The sequence below is a fragment of the Panthera uncia genome, chromosome B4 (assembly GCF_023721935.1).
Source record: "Panthera uncia isolate 11264 chromosome B4, Puncia_PCG_1.0, whole genome shotgun sequence".
NCBI lineage: Eukaryota > Metazoa > Chordata > Mammalia > Carnivora > Felidae > Panthera > Panthera uncia.
The window spans coordinates 126,652,303-126,672,781 of record NC_064809.1 but is presented as its reverse complement, the minus strand read 5'-3'; the positions used below and the strand labels follow the sequence as shown (position 1 = coordinate 126,672,781).

Below are 20,479 nucleotides of genomic sequence, written 5' to 3'. Positions count from 1 at the left end.
TATTTTCTCTTCCCGTATTCGTTTCAGGGTAACCAGGAGCCGACAACAACTCCTGACGCAATGGTTCAGCCTTTTACTACCATCCCGTTTCCGCCACCTCCCCAGAATGGAATTCCCACAGAATACGGAGTGCCACACACTCAGGACTATGCCGGCCAGACCAGTGAGCATAACCTGACACTGTACGGGAGCACGCAAGCCCACGGGGAGCAGAGCAGCAGCTCCCCCAGCACACAGAATGGATCTCTCACGGTAAGGGAGCTCTGAGCGGGGAGGGAGGAGGGCCTGTCATGTTGCAATCCTCGCCTGCATCGCCGGGCCAGCAAACCCTTTGCATTAAGGCAGCGTCTGCCTGACACTACGCGGCATTTATGCAATTTCACTCCTACCCCCTGCACCGTAACTAGAAGGTGAGGACTTAGAGTCCTAGCTCGCAGCCACTGCCCAGGAGCTTACGGTCAAGAGACAGGACAGACAACACAGCAAGGCGAGGACACAACGAGGGGGGCGCTGCTCTGGTCAGTTTCGCCCATTCGCTTCAGTTCGTCTTGCGGCCCCCCGCCCCCCATGTGGTACCACACGGTCTCTCGGCAGCTCTGTTCTGCACGGGGCCACCTCCCGCTTCCTGGAGACGCTCACTAGGCTCTTGGCTCTCCAGACACTCCCCGTTGCCCTCCTACCCCCTGGAAGTCCTCTCTCAGTCCCCTCTGCTGGCAGCTTCTCTTTCTCTGTTCGATTTTGAGATGTTACAGCACTCCAGGCCTGGATCCTAGGACCCCCGTCCTCTTATTTTGTGTCTTCTCTCTCTATATGATTATACTACTAGATTCATCTTGCTGTTCAAGCAACACCCATGAGTCTTCCCTGTTTCTTTCTTTCACGTCTCCATCCAGTCCGTCTGCAGGTCTTGGAAACCGTAACTCAAAGCATTCTCTTACTTCAGCCTCTTGTCTTTAACTTAGTACCTTAACTGGAGAATGTGTATGATAGCAGCTCTTATGCCAGGTTTGAGGCGGGCCCTACTTAGCAGTACAATTTTATTTAATCTCTTTCTGCTTTGGCTTTCTCAGTGATGACAAGTACGTATCTGTACCTGGAAAATGAAGACAGTAGTACCTACCTCAGAATGGCCGTTAGATTTAAAAGAATTTAATTCACGTAAGGTATCTTCATTGCCCCCACACTGTTCCCGACCTCATCACATATTCCCTGTGTCACTGCTCCCTAACTAACTTCTCCCTTTGCCACATCCCAGCCAGCGTAGTGCTTTGTTTTCTAATGCAAATAGTGTTATTTTCCAACTTAACTCTAGCAGTTCCCTAACATACTTGGAATAAAATCCACACTCTGTACTTCGTTTACTAATCCCTGGCCCTAGCCTGCCTCTTTGACTTCGCCTTTTAACCACTAACTTCCGAAAGTAAAAGAAATGTCAGAAATTAACCAGGAGATATATATCAGATATATATCAACATACAGGAAGGAAGTCTTATTGTCTGTGGGATTATGTCGTCTGTCTCCAAAGATAAAAATGTTCTATATCCTAGATAGAAATATCTATGTCGAATTTTTACACTTCTTTTTGCCCTTCCTGTTTCAGATTATCAGGAGACCTTTATTCAGCCTTTAAACCACTTGATATGATTTACTTCCCAATAAAGAACCTTAGAATGGAAGCTTTTGTTGCATAAGGATGGATTTCACCTTCAAATTCTTTCTATTTCCCTTTATTAGCTATTAGACCGCAAAGAAATCCATTCTTTCCTTGAAAACATGTTGTCTTTTTAGTGTTGATCAGTTACATATAAGCACATAATTTTATACTTCATAAGTAATGGACTGTATTGACAATTTATTTGAGAGGTATAAGCATGATGGGTAACAAATGAGGATTCCATAGCATTTGTGCTAGAATTGTGAATATACCAGCCACTATATTGGCCACATTTCCAAATCATTTTCAAATGATGATGAACTCACAGACTTACCAGAACAATTGTGCAAAGAAGAAATAAAACATAAATCTGAGGCTTTATCAAGGTATTTTAATTACTGAATCTGTTTTTTACTAGTTACCTGTCCTTTTTCTCTTTTTATTTTTATTTTATATTGCGAGTCAAACCAATGTTAGTAATTTGTGACTTTCTAGGAATTTTTCTTTTTCATCTAAATTGTCTATTTTGTTGGATATAATATATATATATATATATATATAATTATAATCTATAGATTTATAAATATATGGTTTAATTATAATTTATAAAAATCCGTATGGTCCTTTTTAATTTCTATAGCATCTGTACTGATATCCCTTCTCTCATTCTTGATTTTGATAATTGTGGCTCCTCTCTTTTTCTTGGTCAGTCTAGCTAAGGTTTATTAATTTTGCAGATCCTTCCAGAAAACCATCTTTTGATTTCATTGATTTTTTTAAATCTATTGTCTTTCTCTTTGATATTTCATTGATATCCATTCTGATCTTCATTATTTCCTTCCTTCTACTAGCTTTGAGTTTGATTTGGTCTTGGTTTTTATTATTTTAAAAAATTTTTAATGTTTATTCATTTTTGAGAGAGAGAGAGACAGAGAGACAGAGAGACAGAGTGCCAGTGGGGGAGGAGCAGAGAGAGAGGGAGACAGAACCCGAAGCAGGATTGAACAGTCCTGACACAGGCTTGACTTCGCAAACCGCAAGATCACGACCTGAGCCGAAGTCGGACACTTAGCCGACTGAGCCACCCAGGAGCCCCTGCTCTTGGTTTTTCTAAGCCTGTTGAGTTGCAGCCTTAGAGCATTGATTTAATTTTTTTTTTCCTTTCTAATATGTGTTTAAAGCTATATATTTCCCCTTAAGTTTCCCTAAAATGTGATATATTGTGTTTTTGTTTTCATTTATTTTTTAAAAAGATTCTTAAAATGTTTTCCTTATGATTTCTTCTTTGATCCTGGGTTACATGGAAGTGTGTTGTTTAATTTCCAAATATTTGAGGATTTCCTAACTTTTTTTGTTGATTTGTCATTTAATCCCATTGTGGTCACAGAGCATCATAACTTTGTATGATTCGGTTTTTTAAAACTTACTGAGACTTGTATTATTAAGACAGTCTGTCCTACAGACTGTTTCTAACCAGTTGGCCCTTTTATCAATAAGAAACGTCCCTATTTGTCTCTGCCATTATCTCTTAGGTCTGTTTTGTCTGATACGAATATAATCACTTCAGTTCTCTTACCATTACTATTTGTGTGACATCTTTTCCCTTCATTTTGTCTCAAACTCTTCGACTCTAAGGTGTGTCTCTTGTAAAAAAAAAACATACAACTGGATCTCACTTAAACAATCTGAAAATTACTGCCTTTTTTATCAGAGTATTTAGTCTATTTATATTTAAAGTAATTGTTAATATGGGTGGATTTATGTGTGCCATTTAAACTACTTGTTTTATGTCTCCTGTCTTTTATTGTTCCTCTGTTCCTTCTTTCCTGATTTCTGTTAAGTAATTAACTGTACCTTTTAAACCCCTTTGTGATTTTTAAATTATTTGTGTTATTTTTATATTTTCTTAGTTCTTGATCAAGGATTACGTCTTCAGCTTATAACTGACCGATGCACTTGCTTGCTTGCCATTTGTTTGCTTACTTGCAGACGTGCACCCATGTGCCCGTGTGTGTGTGTGTGTGTGTGTGTGTCTTTGATAAAATATAGCAGCTTCGGTCCTGATATAGCTTCATTCCTCACCATTTTGTGCTGTTATCCTCATATATTTTATACATATGAGTCCAGTTGTATGTTTTTTACAAGAGACTCACCTTAGATTCAAGAGTTTGAGATAAATGAAGGAAAAAGATGTCCTACTGATAGTAAGCATAAGAGAGCTGAGGTGGTTGGTTATATTAATATCAGACAAAATAGATGAGACAAGAAATATTGGTGGAGACAAATATATATTAGAAATGCAACAAAGGGTGCCTGTGTGGCTCAGTTGGTTGAGCGTTTGACTCGATTTCGGCTCAGGTCACGATCCCAGGGTTGTGGGATCAACCCCACATTGCTCCGTGCTGAGTGTAGAGCCTCCTTGAGATGTTCTCTGTCACTCTCTCCCTCCACCCTTCTCCCGTGCTCATGCTCTCGCTCTCTCTCTAAAAGAAAAAGAAATGCAGAAATACAGTATTGTAATTATCACTTTAAAGAATTTGTATTTTCAGAAAGTTACCATTTCTGGTGATCTTCATATCATCCTATATAGATTTGAGTTATAGTCTGATATCATTTCCTTTCAGCCCATAGGACGTCTTCTAGTATTTTTTGTAGACTAGGTCTGTTTGAAACAAATTTTCTGTTTTTGTTTATCTGGGAATGTCTCTATTTTGTCTTCAGTTTTGAAGGCTAGTTCTGCTCGCTGTAGAATTCTTGGTTGACCATTTCTCCACCACTCCCCAGCACTTGAAAATCTGTTGTGCCCCTGCCTTCCCACCTCTGACAAGAGCCAGCTGATTCTGATGAGAAGTCAGCTATTAATCCTGTTGTGCCCCTTCCAGTGCTGAACTGTTTTTCTCTTGCTGCTTTCACGATCTTTATTTTATCTTTGGCTTTGAGCAGTTTGGCCCTGATGTGCCTAGGGTGGATCTCTTTGTGTTTTTTTTTTTTTTTTTTTTTTTTAATGTGTATTTATTTTTGAGAGACAGCATGAGCAGGAGAGGGCAGAGACAGAGAGAGGGAGATCCAGAATATGAAGTAAGCTCCAGGCTCCGAGCTGTCAGCACAGAGCCCAACGTGGGGCTCGAACTCACGAGCCATGAGATCATGACCTGAGCCAAAGTCGGATGCTCAACCAACTGAGCCACCCAGGCGCCCCTGGATCTCTTTGTTTTTATCATCCTTGGGATCTATTGAGATTTTTGGATCTGTAGATTAAGATTTTCCACCATATTTGGAAAGTTTTTGAGCATAGTTTCTTCAGCTGTGTGTTCTTTCCCTTCTTCCTCTCTTCCTGGGACTTTCACCACCAATATGTTGGGAACTTTTTGTTCACCCACAGGTTCGGGTTCTGGTTTTTTGTTTGTTTTCAAGGTTTTTTAAATTTTTTTAAACATTTATTCATTTTTGAAAGAGACAGAGAGCGAATGGGGGAGGGGCAGAAAGAGAGAGGGAGACACAGAATCCAAAGCAGGCTCTGGCCTCCAAGCTGTCAGTGCAGAGCTCGACGCGGGGCTCGGAACTCACGGACCTCGATATCATGACCTGAGCTGAAGCTGGCCGCTTAACCGACTGAGCCAGTCAGGCGCCCCTGTTTGTTTTTAAGTTAAGTCAAAATAGAATCTAAAGTTCTATTCATTTTCCTCCGATCTTTTGTCTTTCTGTTCATTAGATGGGAGAATTTGTGTGGAGGCCTCTTTCGGTCCGCTCGTTCTTTGCTCCGCCATACTGCATCAACTGTTGAGCGTCTCAGTGTATTTTTTACTTCAGTTATTGTACTTTCCAGTTCTGCAATCCTCATTTGTGATTTCTGCTTCTCCGTAGAGACTGTCATCACATTTCCTTCAGTTCTCTGAATACGTGTGGAACTGCCACTTTGAAGTCATCCGCTAAATCCAACATCCAGGCCCACTAGTTACTGCTTGTTTTCTGGAGTCTGAGCCCCACTTTCCTGTGTCTTTGCAGGTCTTGTAATTTTTCAATGAGCTGGACGCGTTAGTAATATATTTCAGCAACTCCGAAGCATCATTTACGCTGTTGAAAGGTGTAGGTGTACTCACGCGTGTGTGTTTTGAGTAATTTGCCTGAACTTAAACGGTGGAATGTGACTCCTCGGTGGTGTGCAGCCACTGCCGGTTCCGCTTGGCAATCCTCCCTCCCCTTTTCACTCTTTAACCTGGCTAGGAGTTGCCCGCGAGTCCCCGTACTTCGGTGGCCGGCCAGTGTTTTGGGCAGAGGTGGTGTTTAAGTGCCTCGTGCTTGTACAGCCTCCACCCTCTGTGGACCATCTGTCTTTGGGTTGGGAGGTGCCTTCAGAGGCCAGCCAGTTCGCAGGGCTGCTCGGCCTGGTCTCTCTGCTGCACTGTCTCGTGTCTCCCCTCCTCACGCCTGTAGCTGCGTGGCCAGCCCCACATGTGAGGAGAGCGTATCCGGCTCCTGTGCGGTTCTCTGTTTCCGGGATCTCCCCTCCGCACCCCTGGCTGCCCCCCTACTCACCTCGATCAGACCACAAGCTCACGCTAGAAGAACTCTGTCCCCTGTTAGATCCCTACCAAACCTGACAGAGCTGTGGGCTTTTACCGCCCCCACCTCCCCACCACCCACTCCCACCGTCGCCCCGAGTGCCCCAAATCGAGTTCACCCCTTCTGGCGCACAGCTACTGGTTTTCATGGCCCCAGCCCTGTACTGATAAAAACTAGTGAAGTTCTCTCCCGCAGAACTGAGGGATTGGGGTGGCGATGGGGGGGGGGGGGGAGGTTGGAGTAGCCACAGGCAGGGTCTATAGCCTCTTGCAGGCCTTACCCTAAGCACTAGCAGTTTTTCAAGAAAAAAAAAGTTTTGTTTGTTTAATTTTAGAGAGAGCACCAGTGGAGGAGAGGGGCAGAGAGAAAGAGAGAAATCTTAACCAGGCTCCAGGCTCAACGTGGAGCCTGGCTCAGGGCTTGATCCCATGACCTTAGGATCATGACCTGAGCCAGAATCAAGAGTCAGACTCTCAACCAACTGAGCCACCGAGGCACCCCATTTTTCTTCTTCTTCTTTTTTTTAAAGATTTTATTTTATTAACTAATCTCTGCACCCAGCCTGGAGTTCACACTCACGACCCTGAGATCAAGAGTCTCATGCTGTACCAACTGAGCCAACCCAGGAGCCCCTAACCTTTTCTTTACATAAGAAAAATCTCTATAATTCACTTTTAGCCAAAACCTTGAGAAATGTCTGCTCATCTTCTTGGAGCCTTAGGTTCCTTCGGGAAAGTGCAGAATTGACCAACCTGACAATTCTCTACACAGCATTAGCTTTGGCCAACTGAGCCACCCAGGGGCACCTCGAGAAATTCGTTTGTTTGTTATTCACCTTTGACCGATTTCCAGAATTCACCTTTGACCGACTTCCAGAATCCAGACCGATTTCCAGTCCAGAAATGGCTGCTGGACAGTCTCGTCCCACTTTCTTACTGTTGTCTTGTTTTGGGGAGGAGTGACCGGCCTGTTCACGCTGTCTCGGCCAGCACTGCCCTCGCTGAGTCCTCTCCCGGCAGCTCACAGTTCCTCACCGCACCCCTCCTCACCACTGCCCTTACTGCCACCAGCTCCCGTTGTTTCACAGGCCCGCATTCCAGCTTTTCGACGCCAGTGTTAAGGGCAAGTTCTGTCCCTTAATCCAAACCTACGCGGTTAAGATTTCTGTTTCTCACCCCTAGTAGAAACTATTCACTATATGACTTTGCATTATATCGACTAATTTGAGGTCCTAAAGAAATCCTGAAATAAAATTAGGAATCCATGTGTAGCGACTGTGGATTGATTGTGCTAAGGAGAAAATGGAAGCTCCTTGAGCTGTTTCTACAGACACAGATGGCACACGTTCTATAACTTTAGGAAGTTACTAACAATAAAATGGGAAATTATTAGGAGGCTCTGGTTGAAGATGCTTCTTACATGTTTGGGTTTTTTTCCTATTTTTTAAATTTTTAAATAAATAAATTTTTAAATAAAAATTTTAAAAAAATAAACATTTTTATTATTACTTTTTTTAATGCTTATTTATTTTTGAGAGAGTGCAAGTTGGGGAGGGGCAGAGTGGGGGCCAAAGGATCCGAAGTGGGCTCTTGCTGACAGGCTGACAGCCACGAGCCCGACGCGGGGCTTGAACTCATGAACCGCAAGATCATGACCTGAGCCCAAAGTGGGACGCTTAACTGACGGAGCCACCCAGGCACCCCGTGGTTAAGTGTACCTTTAAACGGGAGTGTGAATTCACTGCTCTTAAGCCATTTGCCTTTGGAAGTTGTGAATGTGTGGGTGTTCAGGGGATGCGTGTGGAGAGGGAGAGACTGAGCAGCAGAACAGCGCATCATAAAACTTAGATATGACAACATCATAGATTATTCTGTGTTAAACTTTTACTATCTACTCACATGTTTCTTAAAACGGACTTGGTAGTTCCTGGGGCCAATTAAATTCAAAAGGTAGGTAGGAAGCATTGTTATTTAACCACGAACTGATACCTTAAATGTCTGTAGCACTTTGTTGAGAGATTGCTTCCGCAAACAGTATTTTATTGTGGTTCATAAACTAGCCCCTTGTGCGTGTGAGGGTTTTACAGTCGGGGAATTCAGAGTCCGTTCTCCCCCCTCGGCCACTTGGATGCCCCATCTCCCACGGTCCTCATAGCAGGCACCCGTGTATCTCTTCCCATTCAGTCCAGGCGTCCGCTCTATTGGGAAGCCTTGCTTGGTTTTCCTAGGCTAAGCCAAGCGTTTCTTTCATTTAGGCTCACATCGATTCCTGAGCCGACCGCTTTCCGTGGAACTTACTGTGATGTTTTTTGTTCACTTTCGTCTTCCTAATTAAACTGTAAGGTCTTCAAGTTCATCTTTGCAGTCTCTGACTTATCACAGTGCCTGGCACTTGATAGTTACTCAGTAACACTTTCTCAGGTTGGGGGGCGGGTGGTGGTTAAGGGAGATACGGTGTGCCATGGGAGGTCTGAGGAGGGAGACGCTGAGGCTGCTAGGGGCAGGTGGCACTGATCTGGGCCTCGTACCACGAGTGGTTAGAATTGGAACATGCGCGGGTGATGGTGGGAAGAATTGGGAAAGCCATCTCTCAAAACAAAGTTAGAGATGGGCAAGATCAAAGTGTCCTTGGATAAAAGCACATGTTTCCATTAGATGAAGCTTTGGGCGTTTGGTGGTTACAGAGGAAAATAAGGTGGGAGAAAAAGTCGCTTGAGTACAAATTGGGAAGAGTATTTGAATGCCTGGCTGAGAAACATTATCGAAGGTTCCTAAGCAAGGAAGGGGAAGTGAGCAGAACTGTGCTTCTGGAAGACCCATCTGTTGCATATACCAGATGAGGAGAGAAGCAGGGGACGGGTTAGGAGAGTCTTACGAGCCTCTGGACTAGGGGCTCCAGGTGTTATGTAGAGGAGGGGTGAACGGAAGAGAAATTGCCAAGGTAGAATACACAGGATTTGACAGCCGATTGAATGAGTAAAACAAGGAGAGCGGAGTCAAAGATTGTGTCCTTCTTACTGCAAGAACTGTGTCTGGAATAAGCCATTTCACCTCCTGGATTTCAGTTTCCTCATCTACCACTTGAAGCCAGTGTTGCCTACCTGACAGTATTGTATTGAAAAGAAATTAGAAATTAGTGCTTTGGAAATTACTAGTGTAAATAGTTCTTTAATTGCTTTTTTTTTTAAACCATCTTTTAAAATCAGTCATTCTTTGATGTCCTTGATTTGTGCTTTTTATTATTGTGAGCTACAGCGATACCATCATAGACCTCGTTTATGTCGAATAGTTCCATCTTGGTGGCAAGAACCAAAAAAAAAGGACTTCCAGGAAAATGAGAAACAAGCAATGGAATGTGGAATTTTATTTCTAAAATGTACTTCAGAAGTTGATTTTCACATTGGGCTAGAAGCTTCTTGTGCCCTTAAGACAAGAGCCTGTTTTGACAGTCAGTAGGTCCCATACCGAGCATTAGCAAAGAGATAGCAGTCAGGGGTCCCTCCTGGGGCTGCAGAGGCCTGATTACCCCCGTGCCTGCCTGCAGAGAAGAAAGGACCTCAGTTGCCGGTCCGTTTAGATACTCTCCCAAATGCTGGCAGGCACAAATAGCCGAAGTATTTGAAGGAGACAAGCTTTGATGAGGAATCCACAGATGAGGTTTGAATTTATATATGGACTCTACCTAGCTAGTGGATCGTCCTCTCCTTGAGGGCAGGAGTTTTACTACAAGCTCTCCTCTTATTATTCCCATTGGCATATAATGGATGTTTCATAAGTGTTTTTGTGTGGGGGGCAAAAGAAGCTTACAGAGGCAGTTCAGCATCCGTGCCCGCTTAGTAGGAAATGTTAGTGACATCATTTGAGGTATTTAAACAGCTGCTGATGGCTCTGGGGCAGAGATGCGAAGGCGCAGCGGAGGGGCCTGCCTTTACACTGTCACCCATAGGCCCTGCAGCCCTCCTCAGTGGTTAGCCTTGGAGCACACCCGAATTACAGGTAACTAGGACTCCGTGCTTCGCGTCACCCCGTTTCTTCGCTTTGTTGCACACCCTTTCTCTGGAGTTAAAGCCAGATTTTCTCTCACCGCTCTCCTATCAGGAGATCAGTCTCCCGTCCTCCACGGAATTAACCACGGACCCCCGTACTTGCAAGTGCCCTGGGGAGGGGTGTCCCACTACCACATAGCCGAGAAGTGGTAGCCCTTAACGTGGGTCCGTTGGCCCAGATGAGGATTTCTGGAACATAATGGGAAGAATGGGGCCTAGATCTTGGTCTCACGTTGTGCGTCGTGGGGCCATGTTACCCTCAGCCTGCAGCATAGAAATTATCATTAGCACGTTCTGTTTCCGAGCTAGATTTAGAAGGCCTGGGACTGAGGAATTTATTCACCCGGCTGTCCACTCTTCCAGGAGAGGCCCTGATGTGGAGCCGACACGAACCATCCACACTTGTCAGTTTAGCAGAGTGGGGGGGCCCGTGAGCCGCTGGGCGGTGGCAGAGCTGGGTCCACGAGCGCACTGCAGGCTGGCGTGACGATGCAGGAGTTGCTACAGAAAACCACACTCAGAGCCAGGCGTGGATACTCTCAGGCAGAGAAAATTGCCCTTTGGGCCATGACGCCCAAGACACCTTTCAGCACATTGTTACTGTTGTTAGCCTTGTGATCCATTCATTCATTTGCTATCCTCCTCCTCCCCCCCCCCCCCCCCCTACCCAGAGTTGGGGATGGTGATTCTTGAACGCAGACCGTTACAGCTAGCCAGTGACAGAGCCAGAACTCAGGAAATCTGCTTTCAGTCAAATGCTTTTTTTCTGCCTCCCCATGCAAATTACAGAAAATAAAGGGTGTCCACAGGGATGGTCTTGTTAGCTTCCACTCATTCTTTGACCTTAAGCCTAAGAACTCCAACTAGAACATACAGATTTCTTTCATTCTAAAATGTACATTAGAATATTAAACATTCAGTTAAGGATGAAGGTTTTAATTGAGGTGATCTATGTGTTCACTGTTTTATGTTATATACAAACTTTTTCTGTAGTTCTTACTCCCGGTTTAAAAACAATAAGTGACTTGTTGTGGTTTTTATTTCACAGGGTGATATCAGTTTATGATGATATTACATGTAGAGATGATGCCTTTTGTAATTCCTTTTTTATAGCACTTTGACCCACTGAGAAAAAGGAACTAGATATTTTCTAAAGAAAATTGAATTACTAGTTAACTGGAAAAAAAAAAAGAAAAAAAAGCTTTGCTTATATTTAAATGACCAAACAGCACTAGGTTCTCAGAATTTGGGTTGTCACAGCAGTATTCTTTTTCTTTTATATTTTTTATAATGTTTTATTTATTTTTGAGAGAGAGAGAGACAGAGGACAAGTGGAGGAGGGGCAAAGAGTCGGGTGGTGGGGAGACACAGAATCCAAAGCAGGCTCCAGGCTCTGAGCTGTCAGCACAGAGCCCAACGCAGGGCTTGAGTGTTGAACTCACGGACCGTGAGATCATGACCTGAGCTGAAGCTGGATGCTTAACTGATTAAGCCACCCAGGTGGCTTAATGCCCCTTAAGCATTTCTTTTTAAAATAACTAAATCCAAAAGTAATCTTTCTTGAGTAGGGAATTGCTCTACACAGATGCAATTTCAGTTTTCCGTGCCTTAAAAAATTGTGTTTGGTGGTGACATTAGATAAAATAATTTTGTATTCAACATATGATAAATGGTCCTATTAGCATGTTCGTTTAGCACTGTGAAATACCCGGATTTTCAGTAAATAAGCATAGGGGCCAAGATTTCACTTTTTAGAAAAATATTAAATCACGTTAGGGCATTTTACTCTTTAAGAAGGAATTCATATGATCTAATTCCACCAGTTTTAACCTATCACATACTCCATTATAAATATTTATAAAAATGCTTTAAATGCTAACAAACCTTGGGACACCTGGGTGGCTCAGTCAGTTGAGTGTCTGTCTCTTGACTTTAGCTCATGATCTCACTCATGGTTCATGGTTTTGAGCCCCACGTCAGGCTCTGTGCTGATAGCGCAGAGCCTGCTTGGGATTCTCTCCTCCTTTCTCTCTGCTCCTCCCCTGCTTGCTCTCTCTCTCTCAAAAGATAAATAAAGTAAAAAAAAAAAATTTTTTTTGCTAATGGTGGGTCAACATGGGTTGTAGGCAGTGTAAAATGACATGATGAAAAGTAACCCGGGGCACCTGGGTGGCTCAGTTGGTTAAGCAACTGACTTCGACTCAGGTCATGATCTCACGGTTCGTGGGTTTGAGCCTCGCACCGGGCTCTGTGCTGACAGCTCAGAGCCTGGAGCCTGCTTCAGATTCTGTGTCTCCCTCTCTCTCTGCCCCTCCCCGACCTGTGCTCAGTCTCTGTCTCTCTCTGTCTCTGTCTCTCTCTCTCTCTCTCTCTCTCTCAAAAATAAATACAATGTAAAAAAAAGAAAAGAAAAGTAACCCAACCCACTTTCTACAATATTATCAGGAAAAAAAAACAAAAAACTGTTTAAAGCTGTTTTAAAAAACATCTTTTTACTATATAATATTGTGGTTGTGGTGAGGGAGCGTGCTGGAGCCCTGGAAATCAGATTGAGTTTAGCTACCAGCTCCCTCCATTTGCTAAATGTGTAACCATCTGAAAATTATTACTCTAATGCTCATTTTCCTCATCTGTAAAAATGGTGATGATCGTTCCTACCGGATAGGGTTATTTTTTGCCTTAAATGAGAAAATGAATAGCAGGTACTTAGGATAATGCCTGGCACATAGTAAGTGTGCAAAAAGCATTAGCTACAAGGCTATTTTTATATAATTATTTCAGAGAAGGCATTCTAGGCAACCTCGATTTATAAAATGATACAAGGGCACCTGGGCAGCTCAGTTGGTTGAGCATTTGGCTCCTGGTTTCGACTCATCATGCTCTCATTGATGGTTCCCAGGTTCGAGCCCTGCTTCAGGCTCTGCGCTGACAGCATGGGACCTGCTTAGGATTTTCTCTCCCTCTCTCTCTGCCCCTCCCCCCTTTAACAGAAATAAATAAACTTAAAAAAAAGATACAAATTAATAGGCCATCCAATTCTCTTCTCTGTTACTCCATTTTCTTCCTTCACCTGCATGGGAGCTACTGCTCTAAGAGCCATCCTGATAAAAGCAGTATTTTCCTGAGTGAATTTTGTAGCCTGCTTTAGAAAAATAAATGAATGAATTGCATGTGTAACATGTTTCAGGAGAAAGGTGAGTTCTCTCTTCAGAATTCACAGGAAACTTGTTGACTTTGTTTAATCTAGTATTTCCCATATTTATTTGACCATGAAAGCCATTTTCTACAACATACCAGGTAATATCCTGTAGAACTAACTTATACCCACTGTGAAATACTGCTCTATGATTTTTTTAAAAAATTTTAAATGCTTATTTATTTATTTTGAGATGGAGAGCTAGAGAGCGAGCAGGGGAGAGGCAGAGAGAGAGGGAGACAGAGAATCCCAAGCAGGGTCTGCACTGTCATTTTAGAGCCTGATACAAGTTTCAAACTCACAAACTGTGAGACCATGACCTGAGCCAACATCAAATTTGGATGCTTAGCCAACTGAGCCACCCAGGCTCCCCTTGTTCTATGATTTTTGAAACACACACACACACACACACACACACACACACACACACATCCTTTAGATGTGCCTAATGCTACTTTGGGAATGATCTTTCCATTAGATTTTCTTGGGTATAAAATACATCACAGTCTTAGTTGATACAAATTTGAATCATTCAAATTTGAAATAATGTAATGTAGGAAAATTAATGAAATTTCACTTTTGTGTAAATTTTTAACTGTTATAACCAAATTTAAAATTACACAGGTCTTATTGGCTTTATTCAGTGATTCATGAGTTGGGTTGCATCCAATCTAAGCAGATAGAAAGGAGCTCAGAAGAGCTGTACAAGGCAAGAGATTTGATAGGCAGAAGGAGCAGGAACAAGGAAGTTGGACTGGGCATTTGCTGATTGGTCAAAGCAAGGTTGCTTTCCTTATTTGGAAAGTAGGGGAGTCTTGGAGCCAAGTCAGGTACGTTGTGCTGATTGGTTGACCTAGGCCTTGCTTTTCTGGGAGAGCCCAGCAAAGCAATGTAGTTCACTTTTGGTTTGCTCAGCTGGGGCCTGTTGGCATGAGTGACTCCCTCTTGGACACAGTCTGGTTCCTTTAACAGAACCAATGTGAATACTCTCACATAACTAATAATTATATTCATAATTCTTGTTAATAATTGCCTCATTTCAAAGCTGTGTGAATTATATGGCAATTCACAAGACAGCCATGTGTGTGTGACCATGTGTGACCGACTTTATAATCAATATTGTGAAAATATCTCATTCATCCTATGAAGAGGATCCACTTAAACCCTAACTGAAGACCAGCCCCCACCCAAAAGAAATTGGACCCAACTAGGAATCCTCCTTTTGTTCTCAAAACGATGAGATCTTCAGGGAAAATGCCGCAGGGGATGGCACTTTATGTGGCTTACCTTTTGTGAGTAACTTACAAATGTAAATTAAAACTGTTCCTAATTTGGGAGTAGATAATCGTAATATCAGATTAGGTGTTGTTTGTTTTTTTTTCCTTTGCCATGGCGATAATTTGAAATGAATGGACTTTTCAGCCCATTTCTGATTTTTAGAAGTTGTCCAACCCACCTGTTGAATACAGATACAAGTACCTACCTACATTTATGTCTGTGTACAGTCCTTAAACCAACTAGACATTCTTGGTGTTTTAATATTCTTTAGGGTTTAGGATCTGACATCTCCAAATACCTTTTCCCTTCTTTTTGACTTCTTATTTTGAAATAAACGTAGACTTACAGTAAAGTGGCGAAAATAGCACAAAAAATTTCTGGATGTCCTTCATCTAACTTCTCCTAGTGTCGACACCTTACACAGATACAGTATGGTTTTCGGGGCACCTGGGGGGCTCAGTTGGTTAAGAATCTGAGTCTCAGTCTCAGCTCCGGTCTTGATGTCAGGGTCATGAGGTCAAGCCCCTTACTGGGTTCTGCACTGGGCAGGAAGCCTACTTTAGGAAAAAAAAAAAAGATAACAGTACAGCCTTCCAGACCAGGCAGTAAGAAGTGTTGGTACAGTAATGTTAAGGCAAAATAGATTCCTTACTTCAATTTTACCAGTTTTTCCACTAACGTTCCTTTTTTCTGTCCTAAATCCAGTTTGGGATCCCACACTGCTATTAGTTGTCATGTCTCCTTATCCCAAAATCTTTTAATCATCTTCAACTTACATCTGAAGTAGTTCCAGGCTCTGAAGAACAGGGAAAGGAAAACACTGTGTATTTACACACTTGCCGTTAGCTGATAACCATGTCTCATTTTCGAGGTCTCTGCTTTCTCTCCTGCGGCCTTTCGTGTGTGCGTTGGCTAAGGGCTGTAATGCAGGCTCTTCTTCTTGAGATACAAAGGTTATTTTGAAAGCAAAGCAATATTTGCCAAAATACTTTATACATGTCAGCTCAAAACACACATAAGCTGGGTTGCATAGACACATGACACTGTGTGGTCGTTTCATGTTACTTTTGAAAACCTCCATCTAATTTGGGGTCCTCCAAAAATGGTTTTGTGTCTGTGTGATTTTAGGGTTATAAACCAATAAGAACAGGAGAATTACAGGACCAGGGGAATTAATAATTCTGGCAGCTAGAAAGCAGATGTCCCAATTAGTGACTAACTTAGTAGACCCACATGAACTTACTTCTCAGCCAGTTGTTCCATTTACGCCACAGAAATTTCACAGGAGTTTCCGAAACCGACAGCTCTGGTTGGAAGACTGGGAGACTCTTCCCTGGACTGCCTGCCTGACCTAGTCAAGAGGAAAGACGTAACGATGTACATGTCAGGGATTTCCCTAACAAATCGCTTGCCTAACTGAACTAGAATGAATCAAAGTCCTCAGGCCCCTGCACCCCAGTCATTCAGAACTACTGGCTTTTTAGCTACCTTCCCCCACTCAGTTCTTAATTGTGAGCAGACAACCCAAGATAGCTGGATTCCTGAGGGAAGCCTACAGCGTGCAAAACAGAACGAAAAGAATCAAAAAAGAAATTGGGAATAAGAGGAACCTTTTTCTAATCCAAAACAATAACCTGTAGCCTCAGAGAGATGAAGAGAAGATACCACCATCTGCTAAACCAAGAGTGAAGTTTAAAAGAGGTGGAGAGTGGGGGATTCAGAGAAGAGCCCTTGAAATTAAAAACATGGCAACAAAATGAAAAAAATCTTTGTTGGAAGGCTGGAAGATGAGATTGAAGAAGCAGAGGTCTACCGTTACAGTCTTAATCCACAATTATAAAATCTAAAAATGTTCTGAAAATCGGGTGATTTTCCATAAATTGGCAGAACTCACAGCCTGCATATATCTTTGTCCCACTTACATGAATGCACATAAAGGAATATCACTGTCCCAAGTCTCACTGAGTTGTATTATGGTTTATACACCCATTACCTTTCTAAAATCCTAAAACTTCTGAATTCTGATATGCCTTGGCCCCAGAGTTTTCAGATAAGGAATTAAAGACCTATATCCCAGAAAATAGAAGCTAAAGGCAGAGAGATAGAAAATAAAAGAAAGCAATAAGAAAATTAAGAGGACCAATCCAAAACATCCAGTGTCTAATAATGTAAGTTCCAGAAAGACAACATGTATAGGGTTGGAGTCATCAGATAATTAAAGAAAACTTCTCGGGACTGAAGGACATTAATTTCCAACTTAAAAAAGGCCACAGAATTACCAGCCAAATAGACTAAAATAAACCCACATTAAGCTTTCCTTCTTTCTCCTATGTTCATCTGTTTCTTAAATTCCACATATGAGTGAAATCGTATGGTATTTGTCTTTCTCTGACTTATTTCACTTAGCATAATACACTCTAGTTCCATCTGTGTCATTACAAATGGCAAGATTTCATTCTTTTTCATCACTAAGTAGTATTCCATTGTGTGTATGTGTATGTGTGTGTGTACGTGTGTACACATTACATCTTTTTTATTCCTTCATCGGTCGATGGACATTTGGGCTCTTTCCATAATTTAGCTATTGTTGATAGCGCTGCTATAAACATTGGGGTGCATGTGCCCCTTCAAATCAGTATTTTTGTGTATTTTTGGTATCCCTTGGACAAAGACCTAATAGTGCAATTGTTGGGTTATAGGGTAGTTCTATTTTTAACTTGCCGAAGAAACTCTACACTGTTTTCCAGAGTAGCTGTGCCAGTTTGCATTCCCACCAACAGTGTAAGAGGGTTCCCCTTTCCCCACAGCTTCACCAACATCTGTTGTTTCCTGAGTTGTTAATTTTAGCCATTCTGACTATCTCATTGTGGTGTTGATTTGTATTTTCCTGATGATGAGCAATGTTGAGCATTTTTTCATGTGTCTGTTAGCCCTATCTGTATGTCTTCTTTGAGGAAATGTCTGTTCATGTCTTCTGCCCATGTCTTTTTTTTTTTTAATTTTTTTTTTAATGTTTATTTATTTTTGAGAGAGGCAGAGACAGAATGTGAGTGGGTTAGGGGCAGAGAGAGAGGGAGACACAACCCGAAGCAGGCTCCAGGCTCTGAGCCATCAGCACAGAGCCCAATGCGGGGCTCGAACTCACAGAGCTGTGAGATCATGACCTGAGCTGAAGTCAGATGCTTAACCGACTGAGCCACCCAGGCACCCCTCTTTTGCCCATGTCTTAACTGGATTATTTTTTGGGGTGTTAAGTTTGACAAGTTCTCTATAGATTTTTGGATACTATCCCTTTATCCAACATTCATAGGGGAAGGGAAGGAAAAATAAGATAACAGAGAGGGAGGCAAACCATAAGAGACTCTTAACTACAGAGAACGAACGAGGGTTGCTGGAGGGGTGGTTGGCAGGAGATGGGCTAAATGGGTGATGGGCATTAAGGAGGGCATCAGTTGGGATGAACACTGGGTTTTATGTGTAAGTTGTGAATCTCACTGGGTTCTACTCCTGAAACCAGTACTACACTATATGGTAACTAATGTGAATTTAAGTAAAATCTTGGGAAAAATAAATAAGCAATCAATCAATCAGCCAACCAACCAGCCAACCAACCCACCCACCCACCTTAAAGCATACCACTATGAAATTTTAGAACACTAGACACACTGGACAGGCTCCAAACCAGAGAGAATGGGGAGAAAGAACACCTTCGGATTTCTGAACAGCAGCACTGGAAACTACACAACAGTTGAGAGTTGCCTTCAGAGTTCTAAAGGAATTTTTTTCAACCTCCAATTCTATACCCAGTCAAACAATCATTAAAATGGGTTGATTCAGTAGATGTTCTCAGACATGAATCAGATTCTCAAGAAATTTACTGTGCTGAATTAAGTTTTCTCTTTTCCTCTGCCTCCCTATCAGCCTCACATAGGCAAAAATAAGAAATGAAGTCCTCTCAGAAAACAAAAGGAAAAATAAATTTTGAAGAAAATGGGTAATCCATAAATTTTATTCCTGAATTAATCAAAACCTTCCTTACTATCTTGGATTACATGTTAAGTGTTACTCCGATAGAGACTTGGGCAGTAATACTTCATCTTGTATTGCCCACAACTCTCTTCCAGGCCATACCAGCACATTTGTTCACAGTGTATAGTAAGATTTATTTCCATTGTTTCATAGAGAAGTCAGAAAATCTGTTTCGCAGTTACAAGAATTTGAAAAGTGTGAGTTAATCAAACCAAAACGTTTTTAGTTCTCATTTCTAGATTGCGGCTTTGAGACTTAAAAATCTCACTCGCTCTTCGGTATAAAAAGCCCTGTGCTCCTGTGCGGTATATACAGACAGCCAGACCCCACTGGAGCAGCTGGGTTGTTTAAAGAGTAGATATGTAGACGGTAGTCCCAGGAGGGTGCCAGCAGTGCCGCTGCCAGCCCTCGCTGTGAACTCTCAGGGCACAGACTCTAGCCCCTTCTGTTTTCATCCTCTGCCCAGTGAATAAATTAGGTCAGAAAATGACCACAGAAGGGAAGAACAGAACCTTGGGAGGTTGGTTGTACAGTCAAGAGAGCTGCTCAGTAGCTAACAGTAGAAAATAAAGCAAACTGGGGCGCCTGGGTGGCTCAGTCGGTGAAGCGTCCGACTGCGGCTCAGGTCACGATCTCGCGGTCCGTGAGTTCGAGCCCCGCGTCAGGCTCTGGGCTGATGGCTCAGAGCCTGGAGCCTGCTTCCGATTCTGTGTCTCCTTATCTCTCTGCCCCTCCCCCGTTCATGCTCGGTCTCTCTCTGTCTCAAAAATAAATAAACGTTAAAAAAAAAAAATTAAAAAAAAAAGAAAATAAAGCAAACTAATGTGTACACTGAGGTTTTTCTCAGAGCAGTTCAGTTGTCCACTTTTCACAAAGATACAGCCTAAAAAGTGTCACTTTTTCTCTCTGATTTGTCTGTTTCAACAATTAGTAGTTGATATTGAGGTAACTTAATGTTAAGGATGTCAAATGGGAAGTATCTGGCTTAATTACATTCAATGTACATTTCCTACTCCTTTGTCCACTGTATACAGAAATCTGCTTTTCAGCCCCTTTGAGTATCAGTTTGGTAGTGTGCCATTGCAGGTTTTCTTTCCTCTTGCCTTTACTCCCTTCGTGGGCTGACCTGCTTCTCTTCCCTCAAGATCGAGAATACGTGTCACTCTTGTATAGCTTTCCCTGTCCCTTACCCTCCTGCCTGCCTCTAGCCCCGAGGAAGTCTTGCTCCTCCAGGTGAGGGCGCTGAGAAAGAGAGTGGGATCCACAAGTGCTCTCCCTTCTAATGAGAAGAAGAGTGCAGGTGTCGTGCTGGCCAGGATGATACTTAGTACGTGAAAGTCCGCCACCTAGTTCTCAGTTCCTGCTCTGCCACTTAATGTGTGACCTTGGGCACCTACTTAATCTTTCTGTGCCTTACTTTCTGCCTCTGTCAATTGGGATAATAATAGTGCCTGCTGCATAGATTATTGTGAGGATTAGAAAAGACAGTGCATGACATAGTAGTGAAGAGCATGTATTCGGGGGCCAAACTCCCTGTGTTTGAATCCCTAATCCACTGCTTAGGCGGTCTTTGTGTTTCTCAGATTCCTCATCTGAAAAGTGGGGTAAAAAAACGGCACCACCCAAAGAAATGCTTGGGTGGCTCAGCCAATTGAGCATCTGACTTGATTTCGGCTCAGGTCATGATCCCAGGGCTGTGGGATCGAGCCCCATG

General features: G+C 42.7%; 1 protein-coding gene across 4 annotated transcripts in view; it reads left to right on the top strand.

Moving 5' to 3' along the window:
- RBFOX2 (RNA binding fox-1 homolog 2) overlaps positions 1-20,479 on the top strand; it is a 281,688-nt gene that overhangs the window by 220,206 nt on the left and 41,003 nt on the right. For all 4 annotated transcript variants that reach the window (XM_049626258.1, XM_049626259.1, XM_049626256.1 and 1 more), the window contains exon 3: positions 28-252. In XM_049626258.1, the coding sequence (XP_049482215.1) occupies positions 28-252 (225 nt within the window). The remainder of the gene's footprint in view (positions 1-27; positions 253-20,479) is intronic.